This window comes from Myxine glutinosa, chromosome 3 (genome assembly GCF_964187855.1).
Source record: "Myxine glutinosa chromosome 3, kmMyxGlut1.1, whole genome shotgun sequence".
In the NCBI taxonomy this organism is placed as follows: domain Eukaryota; kingdom Metazoa; phylum Chordata; class Myxini; order Myxiniformes; family Myxinidae; genus Myxine; species Myxine glutinosa.
In genome coordinates this window covers 135,746,606-135,766,236 of record NC_136263.1, presented here as the reverse complement: position 1 = coordinate 135,766,236, position 19,631 = coordinate 135,746,606, and the positions used below count along the sequence as shown (strand labels likewise).

At 42.1% G+C, this 19,631-nt stretch overlaps 1 protein-coding gene across 2 annotated transcripts in view; it reads right to left on the bottom strand.

Moving 5' to 3' along the window:
* The window catches only part of LOC137423189 (slit homolog 2 protein), a 559,055-nt gene that overhangs the window by 237,233 nt on the left and 302,191 nt on the right, over positions 1 to 19,631 (bottom strand). For both annotated transcript variants that reach the window (XM_078774590.1, XM_078774591.1), the window contains exons 6-7: positions 3,612 to 3,683; positions 2,859 to 2,930 (exon numbers count right to left, since the gene is read on the bottom strand). In XM_078774590.1, the coding sequence (XP_078630716.1) occupies positions 2,859 to 2,930; positions 3,612 to 3,683 (144 nt within the window). The remainder of the gene's footprint in view (positions 1 to 2,858; positions 2,931 to 3,611; positions 3,684 to 19,631) is intronic.

Sequence of the window (19,631 nt, the reverse complement as noted above, 5' to 3'; positions counted from 1 at the left end):
AACTTGGAATATGTCTTTCAATCTTGAAAATGTCACATTCTTACTCTCTCTCTCCAAAAGGACCATCTGGCAAGCCCTCCCATCGAACCAATCTACTTTCTTAACAATCCTCTTGAGGAAATTCAGTCACTCAACCTCCCGGGTGTCACCATCAGTTATAATCTTTCTTGCAAACCACATTTCAAAGTTGGCCTCCAAAATCAGCCGCTGTCTGGGCATCCTGCATCATACAAAGTCTCTCCATGGCGAACCTAAACTCCTAGCCACCTACAAGGCCTTCATTCACAGCTTGATGGAATGCTGCTATTCCTTTTGGGCTGGCGCCCCTGCCTTACAACTTGCTCAGATTGATGCCATAGAAACCAAGCCTTTCAAGGTTACTGGAATGTCCTGTGACGTGGCTGAGTCCATGCACGGCCCTATCACTTTCCCATTTCAGACAGGTTGGTAGTCTCTCTGTCTTCTACCACCTCATTTTTAGTCTTGCATCATTTGCTCCTTCTATGCTTTGTCTCTCACCTACCCACTTTGTCCCTCCCCCACCCTCACCCTTTAAAAAAAAAAGTTTTCATTAAATACGATATGGCTGCTAAATCAGTGACAGATGACATTTTAGTTATCACCATTGCATCTCATTGCATTGATAGTCGATGAGATACTTAATGTTTCAGATACGTTGGTGCAGCAGTTTGAGTGATGTTTTTAAAGGTTTCAGCATAAATCCAACATGGCTGCCAGACCATATGGCCTATGATGTTGAAAATTTCTAACTATATTCCCCATGGCTAGTTGATCATATGTAATGAAGACTGGCATTGATCTGTTAAGCGGTTCTGGAGAAAAAAATTTATGTTATTATTTTCAATCCAATATGACTATCAGACCACGTGATAAATGATGTCATAAATTTAATTCTTCACTCACATCGGGTAGTAGATTAAATATATGGAGTTTCAGATTTTTGGGGTAAGGACTTTGATTCAACCAATAATGACTGGAATACCACTTCACTGATGATGTCATCGTTATCACCCTATATATCCCATGGGGGAATTGATGACATATGCCAAGGTGAATTTTTTTTCATTGAAAGGTTTTGGATATGTCCAAATTTTTTACTTTAATCCAATATGGCTACCATACCATGTGACCTATGAGGTCAGAGTTATTAATAACATATTCTCCATGGGGAGTCACTCTTATGTTTAAAGTTTCACATCGATTGGACAAGTGGTTGCAGAGGGGAAAAATTAAAGCGGAAATACTGTATATCGACGTGGACAAACACGCACGCTGTCTCCTTATCCATGCCCCATTTCTTGGAGCCTTCCCTGGTACTGAAGCATCCATCTTCAACGACACACACACACACACACACACACACACACACACACACACACACACACACACACACACACACACACACACACACACACCCATGCTGCAATATTTTCACAACCCTTTTGCGGTGAGAATAAAAAAAGAAAAACAAAGTGGTGCCACATCAGACACTTGGAAATATTTTAGCACGATAATTTATCATGCTGACGACACCTTCTAACCAAAATCCGTCCAAGACTGATGCTTGAATACCTGCTTGCACACTTCCTTTAAAATAGGTTTTAAGATGTTATAGCCCGGCGTAGGAGCGAGAGACCCTTCACCGTTAGCCGTCTTGCTCCGACAATTTGAAATGTCAGCTTTACTTTGCCTCACACAGCAGTCAGTCTGACTGTCAACTTTCAGTTGATAAAGCTATCACTTAAACTGCCCATCAATAAAGATGGGCAATACACTTGACAAAGTCTAATATTCCCTTCACTTCCTTTATAAATTGTTGTTCCAGTTAATTTCTATAAGAGATCGAAATCTATCTATCTATCTATTTCTATCTCTATCTATCTCTCTCTATGTATCTCTATCTCTATCTATCTCTCTCTATGTATCTCTATCTCTATCTATCTTTATCTATCTAACTCTCTTTCTCTTTCTTTCTTTCTTTCTCTCTCTCTATCTCTCTCTCTCTATCTTTATCTTTATCTTTATCTATCTAACTCTTATCTCTATCTCTATATCTCTATCTTTATCTATCTAACTCTCTCTCTCTCTTTCTTTCTTTCTTTCTTTCTTTTTCTCTCTCTCTCTCTCTCTCTCTCTCTCTCTCTCTCTCTATCTCTATCTATCTAACTCTATCTCTATCTATCTCTCTCTATCTATCTCCATCTATCTCTATCTATCTCTATATCTCTATCTTTATCTATCTAACTCTCTCTTTCTCTTTCTTTCTTTCTTTCTCTCTCTCTATCTCTCTCTATCTTTATCTTTATCTATCTAACTCTTATCTCTATCTCTATATCTCTATCTTTATCTATCTAACTCTCTCTCTCTCTTTCTTTCTTTCTTTCTTTCTTTCTTTTTCTCTCTCTCTCTCTCTCTCTCTCTCTCTCTCTCTCTCTCTCTCTATCTTTATCTATCTAACTCTCTCTCTATCTCTCTCTATCTTTATCTTTATCTATCTAACTCTATCTCTATCTCTATATCTCTATCTTTATCTATCTAACTCTCTCTCTCTCTTTCTCTTTCTTTCTTTCTTTCTTTCTCTCTCTCTCTCTCTCTCTCTCTCTCTCTCTCTCTCTCTCTCTCTCTCTCTCTATCTTTATCTTTATCTATCTAACTCTCTCTCTATCTCTCTCTATCTTTATCTTTATCTATCTAACTCTCTCTCTCTCTCTTTCTTTCTTTCTTTCTTTCTTTCTTTCTTTTTTTCTCTCTCTCTCTCTCTCTCTCTCTCTCTCTCTCTCTCTCTCTCTCTCTCTCTCTCTCTCTCTCTCTCTCTCTCTCTCTCTCTCATTACTCACAAAGTACGAAGTTCTGGCATGCTGTTGAAGCTCTCCACAGATAATGTGCTGATGTTGTTGTTGTTTAAGGTCCTGCAATTCACAAAAAGAGTATATCAACACAAATAATTTTAAAGCCAACAAGAGGCCTAATGTTTTGTGTAATCAACTCGTAATCAACACATTTGTGGGTAAATATGAATAATCTCTGTAAATGTTCAAATGTAAACTCTGCTCTTCGTAAGTTTGACGAAAGCTTACAATCAATCAGCTTCTGCAGAGGTTGCTTTTACAAATTGTGATTAATTAAATAATGATTTATTTTAAAAATTTCACAAATTTACTTTTCATAAAATTGCTCTTTGTACTCCCCTTGAAGAATCAATAATTTAAACTGCATTTTTCACCTTTACAATCACAGTTGCACCAATTTTAGCAATAGGCGAAGGAAAGACGGTTCTGATCCTAACATAAAAAGCATCATATTCTCACAAATAAGTAATTCATTTCAAGTTAAAGCAAAAGCTCAAATGCTACGTGATGCCTTGGTTTTACGCAACGACACATTTTACATCCATGTTGTCAGACACCAGAAATGCGTGCACAGAAATGAAAGTGCAGCCTTCAACTACTACAGCAATCAAGATAAAGAAGGGAGAGAGAGATAGGTAGAAATGCAAAGATTAAGACAGAGTGATAATGCAAAAAAAAACAGTTGTTAGAGGGAAAAAACCATAATTAATTATATCAATTAGTTAAGAATGCAGGACTCACAGCACTTCCAAGCCTCGCAGTGCACGAAACGCTCCAGCCTCAAGGCAGCCGATATGGTTGTTGTCCAAGTGCCTGCAACACCAGCGAAAGGTATTGGATGAGTGTACACAGAAAGCAATAATGGTAATAGTTGTGATGCTCGTTCCACCACAACTGATACAATTTTCTTGCATAACTCCAAGGAGACCAGACGCTGCTCAAGCAGCAGGTACATCTGCAGCGAGTCCAGTAGAGCCATGCCTGCACACGCACGCTTCGGCGTCTTTGCAGGCAGCTTTATATTCCCCCTACATCCTCCAGCAGTCACGTGGCCCACCGCAGAAGCAGTGAATCTGTGATTCCAACGCCCTCCAATGCACCCTCCCTATCTCTCTCTCCCCTTCTTCTTCTTGGCTGCTCTGCCCCTGTAGCCCAGCAGAAAACGTTAATCAACTCCGTGCACTCTATCTGTCAGAAGCTCATTTCATTATCTTAATTTGTTTCATCCATAAAAGCCCCCCTTCGCTTTTGTGCCGCAGAAAAGCAATCTCTCTAATGCGAGGCACTCCTTTATGTCCGTTTGCAAAGAGGGGTCGAAGGTGGAGGCAACGACCGTGGATGGTCTGAGCTTTTCTGGCTCCACTTGCCGAGAGATGAGAGACGGAGGGAGAATGGGAAATTATAGAGGACAAGGTTATCAAACGTCAGCCACGCCTATTCTCCTTCCTTTATCATCCTCGTCCTTGCTAAGACAACATCAGTTGAAATGCCTTTGAAAGTTGCAGGCCGAGGAATTATGGTGATGGAACGCCAAAGAAAAAGTAATACAAACGTTATCAAAATGGAAGTGCAATGACACTCCGAGTTCATCCACCGATAATGCATGCGAGCGGTTTCAAAAATGTATTGGCCAAAAGTACATGCAAAACATATATGTTTTCAATGTTAGGTTAGCCTGAGAATTTTGTTCACCTCTCAAAATATTTGGTATGCATGTTAGGTCAATAACTTGTTGAATCCCCCACATACAGACACATAGTATAGTGATACATCGAAAATAACTTCATATAATTCTTGAAAAGTAACAATTTTGATGAATATACATAATATAAATAGCCCCGAGTGGGCCGACGGTCACCTTGAGGTTGTAGTTCAGACCACTGACCACTCCCCTTGGGAGCCCCCCTGATACCTTGGGAGGGCCCCTGATACAAAATTGAAAAATCAATGAGCGGGCGATCCTGCGGACCATCGAGCAGAAGGGCTGCATCGGGTATCACAGCAATCGGTTGGTAAATAAGGGAGAACTATGGATCCGAAATTTGGGGTGCATCCTCCCTGGAAGCCCCCATGATCCCAATTCAAAAATTGAAGCCTGAGCGATTGTGCAGGCCATCGAGTAGGAGGGCTGTATCCGGTTTCAGAGCAATCGGTTGGTAAATAAATGATGAGTAGGGAGCCAAAGGTTCAGTGGGTAACCTACGCCCCCCACCCGCTCCGCCCCCCCACCCCCCTCCACCCCTTCCCTGGGAGCCCCATGATCCTAAATCGAAACATCTAAGCCTGAGTGATTGTGCAAGGTACTGTCTTATATTCATTTGTCAAGTTTCAGAACAATCAGACGGGTGTTAAGGGAGAAAGAAGTAGCTACAAGTTAACGGATGGATGGACAGACATCCAAACATCACGACATATTTTATAAGTTCATCTCGAGACGAGATGACATAAAAATCACCACATTTTCATGCACTGCTTTCTGTAAGCAAATTGCATGCAGAAGCCACAAAGTTTCTTTCATTGAGAATACTGTATATACACTTCCAGTCAAAAGTTTCGGTACACCCAACAGAATGTACTTTATGTGCAAAATGAACACAAGATGTGAACAAAACTCTTACCAAAGATATATCTGCTTATCTACTGATAATATATTGTGCATCACTGCATCTTTCTTGTGCGAAACGTAGGTTTAAAGCAATTTTTGGAAATAGGTCGAAAAGTGCAATACTAAATCCAAACTGAAACGCGAGGTTTATGTTATTAAAGTTTCATCCCTGGAGCAAAAACTGTTTACAAATACTCTGCTCTGTGTGGAATGAATGTTTGTGCTTAGTTTCTTCATCACGTGCATTGTCTATTATTGCCAGGCGTTGAAAAAAATGTTTACAGAAAGGCCAGCCATACAATCTAATGAGTGTTTTGTGTTTCAGATTGCATGAACATGGGTGCCAAAGCTCAGCGAATGCCAGAAAAAAGACAGGCAATTGTAACTTTGAGAAAAGAAGGCCAATCCTTGAGAGAAATTGCAAAATAATTACAAGTGTCAGTAAATGCAGTTGCTTGTGCCAGTTTGGCTTTAGTATTGCACTTTTCTACCTATTTCCAAAAATTGCTTTAAACCTATGTTTCACACAAGAAAATGCACTGAAGCACAATATATTATCAGTAGATAAGCAGATATATCTTTGGTAAGAGTTTTGTTTGCATCTTGTGTTCATTTTTCACATTAAACAGTAAAATATAAAAAAATGTTGGGTGTACCTAAACTTTTGACAGGGGGGGGGGGGGGGGGTTGTGACCCCAAAAATAGGTATTTGCCCTCTTCTCCGAAACTACACACACAATTTCAATGAAACTTGATCACAATCTTCATCGCCTGTGATGTACCAAAGTTTGTTCACGGCATTTATAATATCAGGGTCTGAGGGAGTCTGTGGGGGGTTTGAGTGCCCCTTGCTCCTGATCCAGGTGAGCTTCAGGATCTACGGTCATATTTTTGCTTGGCTCATAGGGGCGATTCCAAAAAAGTTGGACATCAAAAAATGTAGACTCCTGATAGTAATTCTTGGAAAAAATGCCAGGGGAATATAAAAGGCCCCTTTATATGGTATGTGCAATGTGGCAAACTACATAAAAGAAGGGACATTCTTGGGGAAAATGCCAGGGGCCCTTTTATATGGTATGTCCCATGTGGCAAGGTATAGAAAAGAAGGGACATTCTTGGGAAAAATGCTCGGGGCATAGAAAAGGCCCTTTTATATGGTATGTGCCATGTGGCAAACTAAAGAAAAGAAGGGACAGTCTTGAGGAAAATTCCAGGGGCATAGAAAAGGTCCCTTTATTTGGTATGTGCCATGTGGCAAACTAAAGAAAAGAAGGGACATTCCATAGCTTGTAGAAAATGCCAAACAATAGAAAAGAAGGGCCATTCAAAAAATAGTGTGCTTGCTGGTCTACCCTTGTTTTCTTTGGAGGAACAAAGTAATGCTCTAGAAAGGCTCATATAAAGAGGTGCCAATTTGATTCACACAGTTCAAAAAACTTTACTTACTAACGGGTTTTAACCTATATACAGACTTGGCATTTAATATGGATTATTTTTTTTGTGGGGGTGAACTTACTTTTCAAGTTGACTTAGAACCAAAAGTTCATTGGAATTATGTTGAAATTATTCTAGATTTTGTTAATGTGACCTTTAAAAGAAACAAAAACCACATTTGACATTTCGAAGCAAATAAATTGATCCTTGGAAGTGATGGAAACTGATATCGAACTCAATTCACGGACAGTACTGTGTTAAACTTCTGTACGTTTTCCAGAAGTATTTCTTTATTTTGCACATCAGCCAAAAAATTTTTAAACAAAAACATAAGTTAAATTACGACTGGGATTACGGACAGTAAAATGACAGTTCAGTACTTCGTGTAACCCCCATGAGCATTCAGGAGAGCACGTACACGTTGAGGCATGCTGTTCACGACATTTGCCAAGGTTTGGACAGGAATCGTTTGCCATGCAGTGACAATAGTCTGCTGCAATTCACGCACAGAGGTCGGCTGCTGGTCCAAGTTGTCGATTTGACGCGTTAATTCTGCCCACAATTTCTCTATCGGATTCATATCCAGGGACATGGCAGGCCACTCCATATGCTCTACACCACGGTCAGCAAGAAAGTGTTGGATCATGCGAGCACGATGAGGTCGTGCATTGTCATCTTGGAAGACAAAGTTTCCTCGAAAGGCTGCACGAGCAAATGGGAGCAATGTTTCTTCCAGAATGGCCCTGTACTTGAACTGGTTCAGGTTTCCATTCAGAACAACCAGGTCAGTTTTGCCACCTGCATGAAAAGCAGCCCAAATGGTCACCCCACCACCTCCAGCTTGGACTCTTGGCACTATACATTATACAATCTTCATTGTAGGCTTCATGCATTTGTCTTCACACTCGGACGTGGCCATCTTGACGATAGACCGGAAATCTAGACTCGTCACTGAAGATCACGTGATTGCAGTGTCCTGGCTGCCATTGACGGTGATCTCTGGCCCACTGCAATCGGCACTGGCGGTGTTGTCTGGTCAGGCGTGGCTTTCTCAGGGGACGCTTGGCCTGATAGCCTGCTTGAACCAGTAGTTGGTTGACTAGCCTTCTGGATACAGGCACATTTATCAGTTGCTGCCACGCAGCCCTAAGCTGATTAGCTGACTTGGTACGGCCATTGCGGACTAATCTGTGCAGCTGGCGATCATCCCTCCCTGTGGTTCTGCGGGGACGTCCTGGCCTCGGTATTGGAGTAGGGACACCCCTCTGAGCATTTCGTTTCAGGATCTTTGACACCTGACCTTGAGTGATGCCATACTGCCGAACAATAGCATGCTGTTTCATGCCGGAATTTCGTAAAGCCACCACTCCATGACAAACAGCATTGTCGAGTTGACAGACCATCTCCAGAGGAAGCGGCAATAACTTTTGTAGACGTGCAGCAGTTGTTTTCCACGAATATAGAAAGCAACAACCGTTATATACCCGATTGTGAAGCCAATCGTCAAATGTACCTGTCCGTACATTTTGTCACGCCACCTGTGATATAATCCTGTTATTACCTTCGCAAAAGCGGAAGGTTATGTTTTGATCGCTGTGTATTTATTTGTATGTCTGTGTGTGTGTGTGTGTGTGTGTATGTTATTCGCATAACTCAAAAAGTATTCAACCGAATTGCATGAAATTTGGTGGGATGATTGGTTATTATACGGGACACATTTGATTAGATTTTGGGAGCAATCGGGTCAAAGGTCAAGGTCAAGGTCACGAAAAGGTCAAAATCGTATTTTTACCATAGCGCGGTCAATTTTTATCCAATTGGCATGCAACTAATGCCAAAATGTTCAGAATTCAATGCCCGATATTGTGATATACGACATGACCCAGTGAAGACATTACCCTTGTTAGCGGTTGGGGGTCAAAGGTCAGGGGGGTCACGACCTTGCAAAATGTGCGTTTTTTGTCATAACTCGGTCAATTCTTATCCGATTTGCATGAAATCAGCACCAAACTGTTCACTGTTCTGTTCCCTACACTCCAATGCCAAGTACAGAACAGTAGCTGCGGCGAAGGTATGCGCTCTACCGAGTGCCCGTTCTAGTTGACTTCTTGCTGTGACAGACAATCAGTGACATGGTTCTTTTAACAAAGAAATCTCCGAAGCGTAAAAGAAACTCACCAGATTGATATACTGAGTTCAGAAAGTAAACCCAAGTCAAGAAAAAAAAAATATTCCATATTAAATGCCAAGTCTGTATATATATATATATATATATATATATATATATATATATATATATATATATATATATATATATATATATATATATATATATATATATATATATATATATATATATAATATATACATATATATATATATATACTGTATATATATATATATATATATATATATATATATATGTACATATATATATATATAATTATATATATACATATATATATATACATATATATATATATATATATATATATATATATATATATATATGTACATATATATATATATATAATTATATATATACATATATATATACATATATATATATATATATATATATATATATATATATATATATGTAGGGCGCCCCTTTATATGACGACACTTGTTGCTAACAGGTCATTCATGGTCAAAAAAACAGGTCAAAAACAGGTAACAGGTCAAAAATAAAAATATATAAAAATTCAGCAAGTGATATGATGGGACTCAATCTGTGCTCTGCTGTGTCGTCAAGTTAGGGGGTTCGACTTTTTTACATAAACCAAAACAGACCTTCTGACCTGATAAATGCAGCACAGCATTAAATGCAGTGTGTGCATGCGTAACGCATAGCCTCCGACCCAGTTGGCTTCGACAGAGCATAGTCAAGTCTATCTAGACCGAGGATTTAAAGGTCCCAAGTGAAGGCCAGTGGAGATGTCGACCATGGTTTCTCTCTTGTTATGAGCTCATCAGGACAACAAACCACATAATTCATTACTTGTGACCATGCAAACCTAATCTTTACTATAATTCACCAAATGTCCGTCTGTCTGTTCGAAGGTACCGTAAAAACTGCTGAACCAATCGCAAAGATATTTTGGTTGGGTATTCCTGGGACCCCTGGGAGTAAAATAGGCTATTTAGTTTTTCCCAATTTCAGCTTTGGTCTCCAGCATTCTCAGGTTTGGTCTCCCGCATAACATTCGCGTTCGCATAACGTTCATTGTGACGATGTTGTGACGATGTATGTGTTCACAGTAGTGTTTGACGTGATGGTGTGAACGTAATTTCGTAAAGTTTTTCGTTTCGTAATCCTTTAATGAACGTTTAATGTTTGATGAACGTTTAATGTTTAATGAACGTTTAATGCCCTTCGATGTCTGGGGCCGCACGCGCGCTTCACTGGACGGGCCAGCGTGTACCTTGCCCTTCGCCGTCAGGCTTGGGTAAACCGCTGAGCCCCATCCGTGATGGGGACTGGGGCTTGTGACAGTGTCCCATGAACGAGGAATTCCCAGTAAGCGAGTCATCAGCTCGCGTTGATTAAGTCCCTGCCCTTTGTACACACCGCCCATCGCTACTACCGATCGGACGGTTTGATGAGATCCTCGGATCAGCCCCTGCACGGGCCATTCTCGGCTCGTGCCGGTGCACTGAAAATATGAGCGAACTTGACTGTCTGGAGGAAGAAAAAGTCGTAACAAGGTTTCCGTCGGTGAACCTGCGGAAGGATCATTATCGGGACAACATGAAAGCGAGCGAGACGCGAGACGTACGTGATATGTGATCGTCCATGTACTGTTTAGCCATGTACTGTTTAGATTTTGATTTGCATGTGATATGATTCAATGGATGTTTATATGAATCGTTTAAAATAAAAAAGCCTTCAATTTCTAATATTTTGCCTTTTCATTTCGGCTTCCCAATTGAAGCCCCGCCCGTAGTGCGGGTACTGTTGCTAGTCAATTTAACACTGATTTAGATCTCCCAACTTGATGGAGCAGTGACGCACAAATCACGTCCCATACAGCCAAAGCTGCGCGATCTGGGAGCAGTAATGGCCATCTGCCACACTAGCACATTGCGTCTGCCTCACTGCCCATAAAAAAGGAGTCGTTTGAGGGGATTCTGGCAATCTACTGGACATAAACAATTACCACAGGCTGTAAAGATGGCCACCACCACACATTATCCAAGACAGCCACTACCATCTTCATATATGGTTCAAACACTCTTCTACCTGTTCAGAGTACATTTGATAGCTGTCTGGAGCATATCAGTAAAACAGTGGCCAACATAATGGTGGCTGACGCAGACAATACAGGATCTCTCTTCAAGCACACATGGGCCATCCAACTTAGGGTGCTAAGTGTCAGCCCACCTGTTCAACCTACGCCGTTACAAATGACCAATATCCCAATCAATCAGTGGGAGGTCATCCATGTTGACACCTACAGTCCATTTCCCACTGTCAAATGCATCATCAGCATTGTCGATGAATGTTTCCGATGGCTAGAAGCAATTATCCTGTCATCCACCTTCACCAAGTCTATCATTAGAGGCCGAACAACTGTGTTTTACATTGATGGCTCGCCACATGACATTGTATCAGACAATGGACCCCAGTTTATCAGTTTCGAGTTTAAACAAGTTTTGCAGCCTTCATGGAATCAAAAATTGGAAAATTACAACTTATTAGCCTCAAGCTAAATCAGAGGTAGAACGTCTTTTTCTGCACTCTGGGTAACTCTGGGTTCTGCACTCTGAATCCTGCAAAGCTCTTCGCAGAGCATGCATCAATCACAGGAGTTGGTGTCAGGAACTCTTCACATATCTGTTGAAATATCATACAACACTGTACCAGTGTACCACAGTGGCATCTCCAACAGAACTTATTTCAGGATGAGAAGTCTGCACCAAAATCCCTGATCTTACAAATCAGATCAACAATCCTGCACTCCAAAATGCCCTGGACTGAGACATGTGGGTGGTAAAAGTTGTAGGTTGTGTCTGCAGTAAAGGTGGGAAAGGTGAACACGATCAGACTGGGGAGTAGTTTGTGTCATCGATGGGTGGGGGTTTTGTGCCTAAGATACTGTTTGGGCCTAGGTTGTTTATTGTGTTTATGGTGATGTGGCTGTGGATGTGTTTTCCATGACTTTGCTGATAATTGGCAGCAGGCTGATTGGTCGGTAGTTGCAAGGATCTGTTTTTGCACATTTTTGTGTAAAGCGGTGATGTTGGCTGATTTCCAAGCTGATGCCAGATGACCTTGAGCAAAAGAGAGGGTGAAGAGAACAGAGAGAGGGAGTGAAAGAGCGGAAGAACAGGATTTTAGGACCCATGGGCTGATGCCGTCTGGTCCAGTTGCAGAATCAGAGTCGAGGATTGACAGAAACTTCTCCACCTTGTCAGGAGAGAAGGACACAGAGTCCAGGAGCAGCTGGGTATGACTGGGTATGGTGGGTACAATGAGAGAAGGGTTTGGGACACAAGATTTGGAGGCAAACACAGAGTTGAGGCATTCAGTTTTTTCACATGCGGAGTCAGCTGTGTAGCCGTTTGAGGTAAGGAGGGGATGGAAGAGGAACAAAAACCAGAAACAGATTTGACCAGACACCACCAGGATTTGGAAGAGGGAGACAGATTTGAGAGTTCAGTCTTGAGAGTAGAGAGATATTGTTTCCTGGCTCTCCTGAGGGTGGACACACACTTGTTCTGAGATTTGTGAAAGGAAATGAGATTGCCTTCCTTTGGATTTGCCTTCCACGAGGCGAAGGCAAGTTGTTCAGGGCAACTGCCTCACCACAAGATTCCATGTACCATGGACGGGAGGAAGGGTATGACAACTGAAGATGAGATGGGATAAATCTGTGCATGAGAGAGAGCAATTTACTTTGGAAGAATTCCCAGGATGAGTTGATGTCAGAGGCAGTAGAGATGGAAGACCAGTCCAGATGATTGATGGCTGCTTGAAGACTGTGCCAGTTGGCCTGAGTGAAATGCCAGACTCGTCGACGCTGAGGAGGCTATCTGAGAATGGCCAGAGAGATGTCCACTTTAACAAGCAAATGATCAGAAGAACCGATTGGAGCAGAAGAAGAGCAGCAGACATTTGCAGGGAAGTTTGTCATAACCAAGTCTAGAAGAGAAGATGCTCCGTTGATTGAGATCCGGGTCGGGAAATTGACAGATTGTGTCAGTCACAGTTGGTCGCAGAAGTCCTTTGCTGAGGTGCCATGGCTGGTGAGAGAGGTACCAACACCCAGTCAGCTAGCATGATGACAGTTGAAATCACCACATATGAGAAAGAGAGAGTTGGGATGAGTAGATAGTTTGCCCATGTTATCATACATCGAGATGTAGATGGAGTCATCACTGTTTGGTGGACGGTACAACACACATGAACAACAGGTGGGAGCGAAGGGTAAGCCGTAATCAGATGTACTCCTGGGGGTGAGGAGGAGAGAGGACAGTGCAAGGAGAGTGAGGAAGAGAGTTTTTGATAAAGATAGCCACCCCACCACCAGGACGAGGCTCAGGTCTATCATACCGGAGGAGGGAGTAACCAAAGAGAGATATTAAAGAATGAGAGACATCTTGAAGGAGGAAAATTTCTGTTAAGCAGATTAAGTCTGGTTTGTCAGGGTTTATGGGCAATGCAGACATTATTGGGCTGTAGCAGGCAATTGGCAAGTTCAGTTGCTGTGCTAATGTAGGGCACCATGACTGTCTTCATGGGCTTTGTTTTCATGACCTGCCATGGTTTTATTTTTGATGGCATTTTCGTGAACTGTCAAGATAGTGGATGACCAGCAGCAATTGATGGACTTTTTGGATTCGGGTGCGTCATTCTGCACAACTACCACAATAGGACTTAGCACGGTCTAGTGGTGCTTTTGCACAGCTCATCTTGTGATACAAAGGGTGGCACAATTGTTGTCGATGATCTTGTCCCTGTGCGTGGACTCGCAATACACTATCGAGCCTATTTGGGCGTCAGGTTTTCTGATGGAATGAAGAATGCCAGAGAACCTTCGTTTTCAACCTTGTAAGTGAATTGGAGCTTGGGTGACATCAGGTTTGGGTGGGCATGGAAGCTTTCCAATTGATTGGCCTTAATGACCACACATGTGTCATCTATCTACCGTAGCCAGAACTTGGGCATGTGCTCTTCAATTCGGGCTGCGTTTTCAAAGGCCTGCATGATCAGTTCTGCTATGAGGCCTGAGATTGTTGGTGTTGACGTCGGTGATTAAACACTGTCCCGTTAAAGGTGAAGTTTGTCGAGTTCATGCACAGACCCACGAGAGACATGATCTGTGCTGAGCCTAGTTTTGTGTTCTCTGCTTGCTTTGTGTTTTTGAAGATGTATTGGTGTAAGGTTCTTGCTGCCATTTGTAAGGGTATTGATGTGAAAAATGAGGTGACGTCAAAGGAGACGATCAATTTCTCTTCCTGTAGGTACATCTACTCGACTCTCCTGATGAAGCCATTTGCCTTGCGTATGGTGTGCAGTGAGTTGTAGGACAGGTGTTTCAAGCGATGGAATAGAGTAGTGCAATGTGACATTTACATAGAGATAATTGGGGTCCTTCTCCCACCCTGAGCCCCTGGGACTATTAATTTTTTTTACTGCGTTTTTTTTGCCACCCATATGCTCTCTGCAATGGAGATTACCATTTTTAGATTTCTAGCTGAAGAACCAATTTCATTGATTAATCTTGAACTGCAATTGGTGTTTGCCAGTGATGGCAATGAGCAGGTTCTGCTGACGATGGCTGAGAGACTGAGAGACATGACCAGAAGTGCAGTAAGGAATAAATGCATTTTTTAACTGTAGCTACCCTCCTTATTGTGATTATGTGTGTCTCTGTCTCTCTCAAATAATAATCCATAATCATCAACATGATGCAACCAATGATATGTTCAATGGTGACTAAAACAGCACTCCATTACTGTTAGAAATGAGTGCGGTGATGATATGAAGATGTAGAAATGAAATGAAAAATGAGAATAAATTCTGTGGGGCCAGTCTCTAGCTTATGCCATGCACATAGGCAATTAAACTGCTTTGCTAAATATTCCACAAGCAAAGTTGGCAGGAAGGTGATTAAGCATGGCAGAACATTAGTTAGTAAGCCCGGATGCACTAGCTGAGATGAGGTGCCTCATGGCCGACCGGCAAGGTTGCCAGAAAACCCCATGATGGCACAGCGTGGTATTCCAACAAATTGGCATGAATAAGTGAAGGTGTCTAGCGTGAAAGGAGGTCAGGCTTCGCTGTATATTCCCTGGGATCGAAGCAACTTTAGAGATCTGGATCCAGTTCAGCTGTCAGCAACTGCGATGAAGAAATACCATAAGGGGTTTGCTTTTTTTCATACTTTTGGAGTAAGTTCCTCAAGGGGTCTCTTTCTGCCCTTGGCAAAGGTAGAGAAAACATTCTGAGGATGTTTTTCACCCCCTGTGCTGTTTCCTCTCCCATATTTCCCTCTGTGTAATTCCAAGCTCTTTCTTTGCTCAAAGATGTCACTTATAGAAAAAGATCACAGGACCGATCATCTGACTGCCTCATCAACTCAGCACTGCTTCCAGTTTGGAATACAGCCATGGCACTCAAGCAAATTTCCCCTACGTGCAGTCTGCCTTTGGGCAATGTATCGGCCTGCATGAAAAAGCTACAATTCACCACCGTTGTTTCTAAAATGGACAGATAGCTCAGGATGACAACCGCCACACCGCCTTATGCCGAGAACACATTCAAGTTGATTTTGGTGAAGAACAGCTGAAAAAACAAAATTCCCCTCTCTCCTTTCCTTTCCGTTCCTCCCCTCTGCTCTCCCCTCTTCCTCTACCGTCTTCCCTCTCCTCGTCTTTCCTCTTCATCTCTCACTTCCCCCTTTTGAAAATGTGCAAACTCAGAATTTACATGACAAACATTTACTAGACATGAGTAAATTTGCATTGCACAAAGGCCTTTTAAGTAGTTTTGGTTTCTGGAAATCGGCCATAGAGATTTATCTCATGTAATGATGACTTATTTTGCTTGTTTTGTTTGTTTGTTTCAAACCTTAATACTTAATTATCCTCATATCCTCCTTGAATATACATGTATATATATATATATACATATATATATATTTATATATAAACAGAAAACGGGCGCTACTTTTGACTCGCCCTGTGTATATATATATATATATATATATATATATATATATATATATATATATATATATATATATATATATATATATATATATATATATATATATATGCCTTAATCTGAGACCAAGGATATATTATAAGGTCTTCCATTGTACATTTCCAAATGTAAAAACCCATTTTTAAATTCTGATTATGATTGATGTTATCGTCTTTCAGCCTTTAAAGAGAGCACACCGTGTGAAGGTTTTTTTTTCTAGTCTCATAAATCTGTACTTTGCAGACACTCTTTGCTGCATGTGAACAACTGCTGACGTTATAATTATAAGCACTCACTCTTTTTCCCATAGATTTGTGGCTTGTGCTAATTCAAGTTGGCAGTCATTGTGATGGACTGCCAATGCCCTGAGAGCAAGGGATTTACATGTGTCGGATAAGTCCTTCGCTGTTTACATTCATGTTCTGAGACACTCGACCTGAAGACATTTCTCAATGCTAAAGCTCTTTCTTTTCCTATATTCTATCATCTCATATTCAATTCATTCTATCATGTCATGCTGTTGTTGTTGGCGTAACGGTTAGGGTGCTGGCTTGGGATCCTAGGATCCTGGGAACGTTGAATTAACGCCAGAGGGATTGACTCAGTCTGTCATCCTTCAGATGTCGGCAAATTGAGTACCGAATGATAATTGGGGCACTGCATCAGTGGCACAAAAACGCGCTTCCAGAGAAACGATGCAATGATGCATACGAAACAACAACATCATGCTAGGCGACATCGGAATGGATATCAAGAATGGCGAAGATTCACAAATCGGAAGGGTCTCGATAGAAAATAAAAATAAATCTTAAGAAACAAACATGTGTAACTCTTCAACTGGGATGCTAAGGTCATGCCATGACATTCCAGGGTTGATTGTAACATTTCATGATGATAATGTACCTTGATTTGAACTTGTACTGCAAAATTTTAAGATGTGGCGGATAAAATAAAAACTGTATATTTAGAGTTTGCAGTCCAAAAAAGTGAGCCATGATGCACTCCGACTTTGATGAACCGAAGTATATGAAGGATCACAATGGTGTGTTCATGGAATTGTGTGTCTTGGCGCACGAGGCCACTGCAATGCAGCAAAGCGAGTGTCTTATGGAGCACTAAATGGACTTGGATAAGATATATGCTCAATTAGTCTTTTTGTTCAAGAACAAAGTTTAATCCTACGACTACAATTTCCTTGATGCCTAATAATCCCACCTTCTTGTGGAGTAGGCCGAGTGGGAACTTTGGCCCTCATCTTTCACTAAGCGACTGGCCAGGATTGATGCTTGAATCGAGCAGGAATTTCAAACTTGTTCAGCGTGCCGGCGATAAATTTGCTGTCACTTTGCAAAGAACTCCGTGCACATTTGAACTTTGCCTCCACTATTTAATTCACCACTGCCAAAAGCATCATTTACTGTTCTTAAAGCTTCAAATCAGGCCATAATCTCCCAAAATACTTCAAATATATAGAGCTAGGGTAAGTTGCATTTTTATGTTTTTATTGTTGAACAAGTGGAAATTTTAATCAACGTTTCCCCTTTGGAGTAATTTCCTGTCCATGGTCAGTTTCTAGCAGATATTCAGTTTCTTAGAAATCTAGGCCTCACTATCAGCAAAGACCTCTCCTGGACTGAGCATGTAGTAAAGTTTAGCTCCAGAGTCAAGTGCAGACAGGGCATTCTACATTGTTCCGAGTCATCCATTGAAAAATCAGAATGACTCACAAACAACAATTACTTTATCCACAGCTCAATGGAATACTGTTCGCTCCTGTGGTCTGGGGCTGCAGCATCACATCTTTCTCTCCGGTATTCTTTGTAATCTCCAGCACTCAACATTTTTGGCATCTCCCACAATGAAGTCGAAGTACAACGCCTGTTGCTCTGATATTGAAGACAAGTGGTTGGCCTCTGTTTTTTAGCACCACTCTTCTGGTCCAGTGTCCCCTGCTCTCTCAGCTCACCAACACTCCACAAAAAGTCAAGGATGTGCGTGTTCTTCTCATAACCTGTGTTCTTCTAGTTAAAAAGGTAAACTCTTTTGATTATTTTTCTCTTTCATTGAACCACCTTCCTGAGTTCAATCCCACTCTTGCCCCCAGAAGTTCCAGCAGCAGTTGCATCATTCTATGATGTCATCAAGCATCCCTATCCATAATATTTTATATCTCAAATAATACTCTTTAACCGAATGCAACCAACACTTGCGCAAGTTACTGTGCTTCCTCCTCTCTCCTCTCTCTGCTATTTTCATGTCCAGTAATTGTGAAATAGAGGATACGCAAGTATATTGATTGGTCTGTCTGTTTGATTATCTGTATATTGTTACAGATACGACTTTGATGGTATGGTGGGCCGAGCGGGATGGCCGCCGTATCCGTACAAGTTACCCGATTGTACTCGAACGTCGACGAAGCCGCGCTATGCTGGCTCAATAGGAAAGAAAAAGAAGACACACGGCTGGATTACAATCACACAATACGACACCAGGGGTTCAGTTCTCAAGACCTCCGGAGGAGGTTATATTAAGGCGGAAAAGGTTAGATTACAGGGACAAGAGGGAAACATAGGAAGGTGGGCACTTAAACACACTCTTATATTAACCCTAGACAGACCACAGATAAACGGGACAAGGCTCACTCACACGGGGTTTGATGGCCAGGAAAGCGGCAGTCGATGGCTCAGGTGCACCTGGCTCAGGGACAGAATCGCGTACGGTGGTGTCCAGCAGATGCGGGGAGGTCGCTCAGCGCTCGTGGGTCGCGACTTTGGTGGAGATGCCGGGGAGGTCGCTCAGCGCTCGGGAGGGTGGCGTCTTGTCGTCTCAAGCTCGGGGCGCATCTGACGTCACGTCCGGCGCGGGGCCGCGTATATCCGGCGGGGAGTCACGCCCTCGCTCGTTAGCTCCGCCCCATATGGCATCGGCCCATGGCTTCTCATTGGGTGCGGGGGTTACCGGCTCCGCCCTTGACGAGGGGCCGACTGGGAGCCCCCTTCTGGGTAACCCCGTCGAGCACATGTTCAATGGCGGCCAACCGAGCCGGAGTGAGGACGCATAGCCGCTGTTGTTGTGGTTGTTGTTGGAGCTTGAGATGATGGGAAGAGATGCGGGGAGGTATGGGAAGGTCCTAAACTCCTACTGGTGCCATATCATCACATTCTGGTGCAACGAAGAGTCATAATTAATGGAAACAAGTCCTTAACTGACATAGATTAAGAATAACTAGCAAGATGTCCTATAATTGTCTACGTGTGGTGCGGGGGACCTGGGCACGACATTTAATGGGGGAATGAAGGGGAAGATCGGCTCTAATGGGTGTTGTTTACAGACAATGGGACTAGGGAATGGGGTAAGGGGAGAGTTGGGGAGTATCGGAGAAGATAGGGGAATATTTACAAGCGGATATGGAGGCCAAATTCCATATTCGCAACATTGCACCCTTCTCTACCCTCGGGGCGTCCCGACCCGATAAATTTTTACCTACTTTAGTGTGGCACGCAATGTAGTT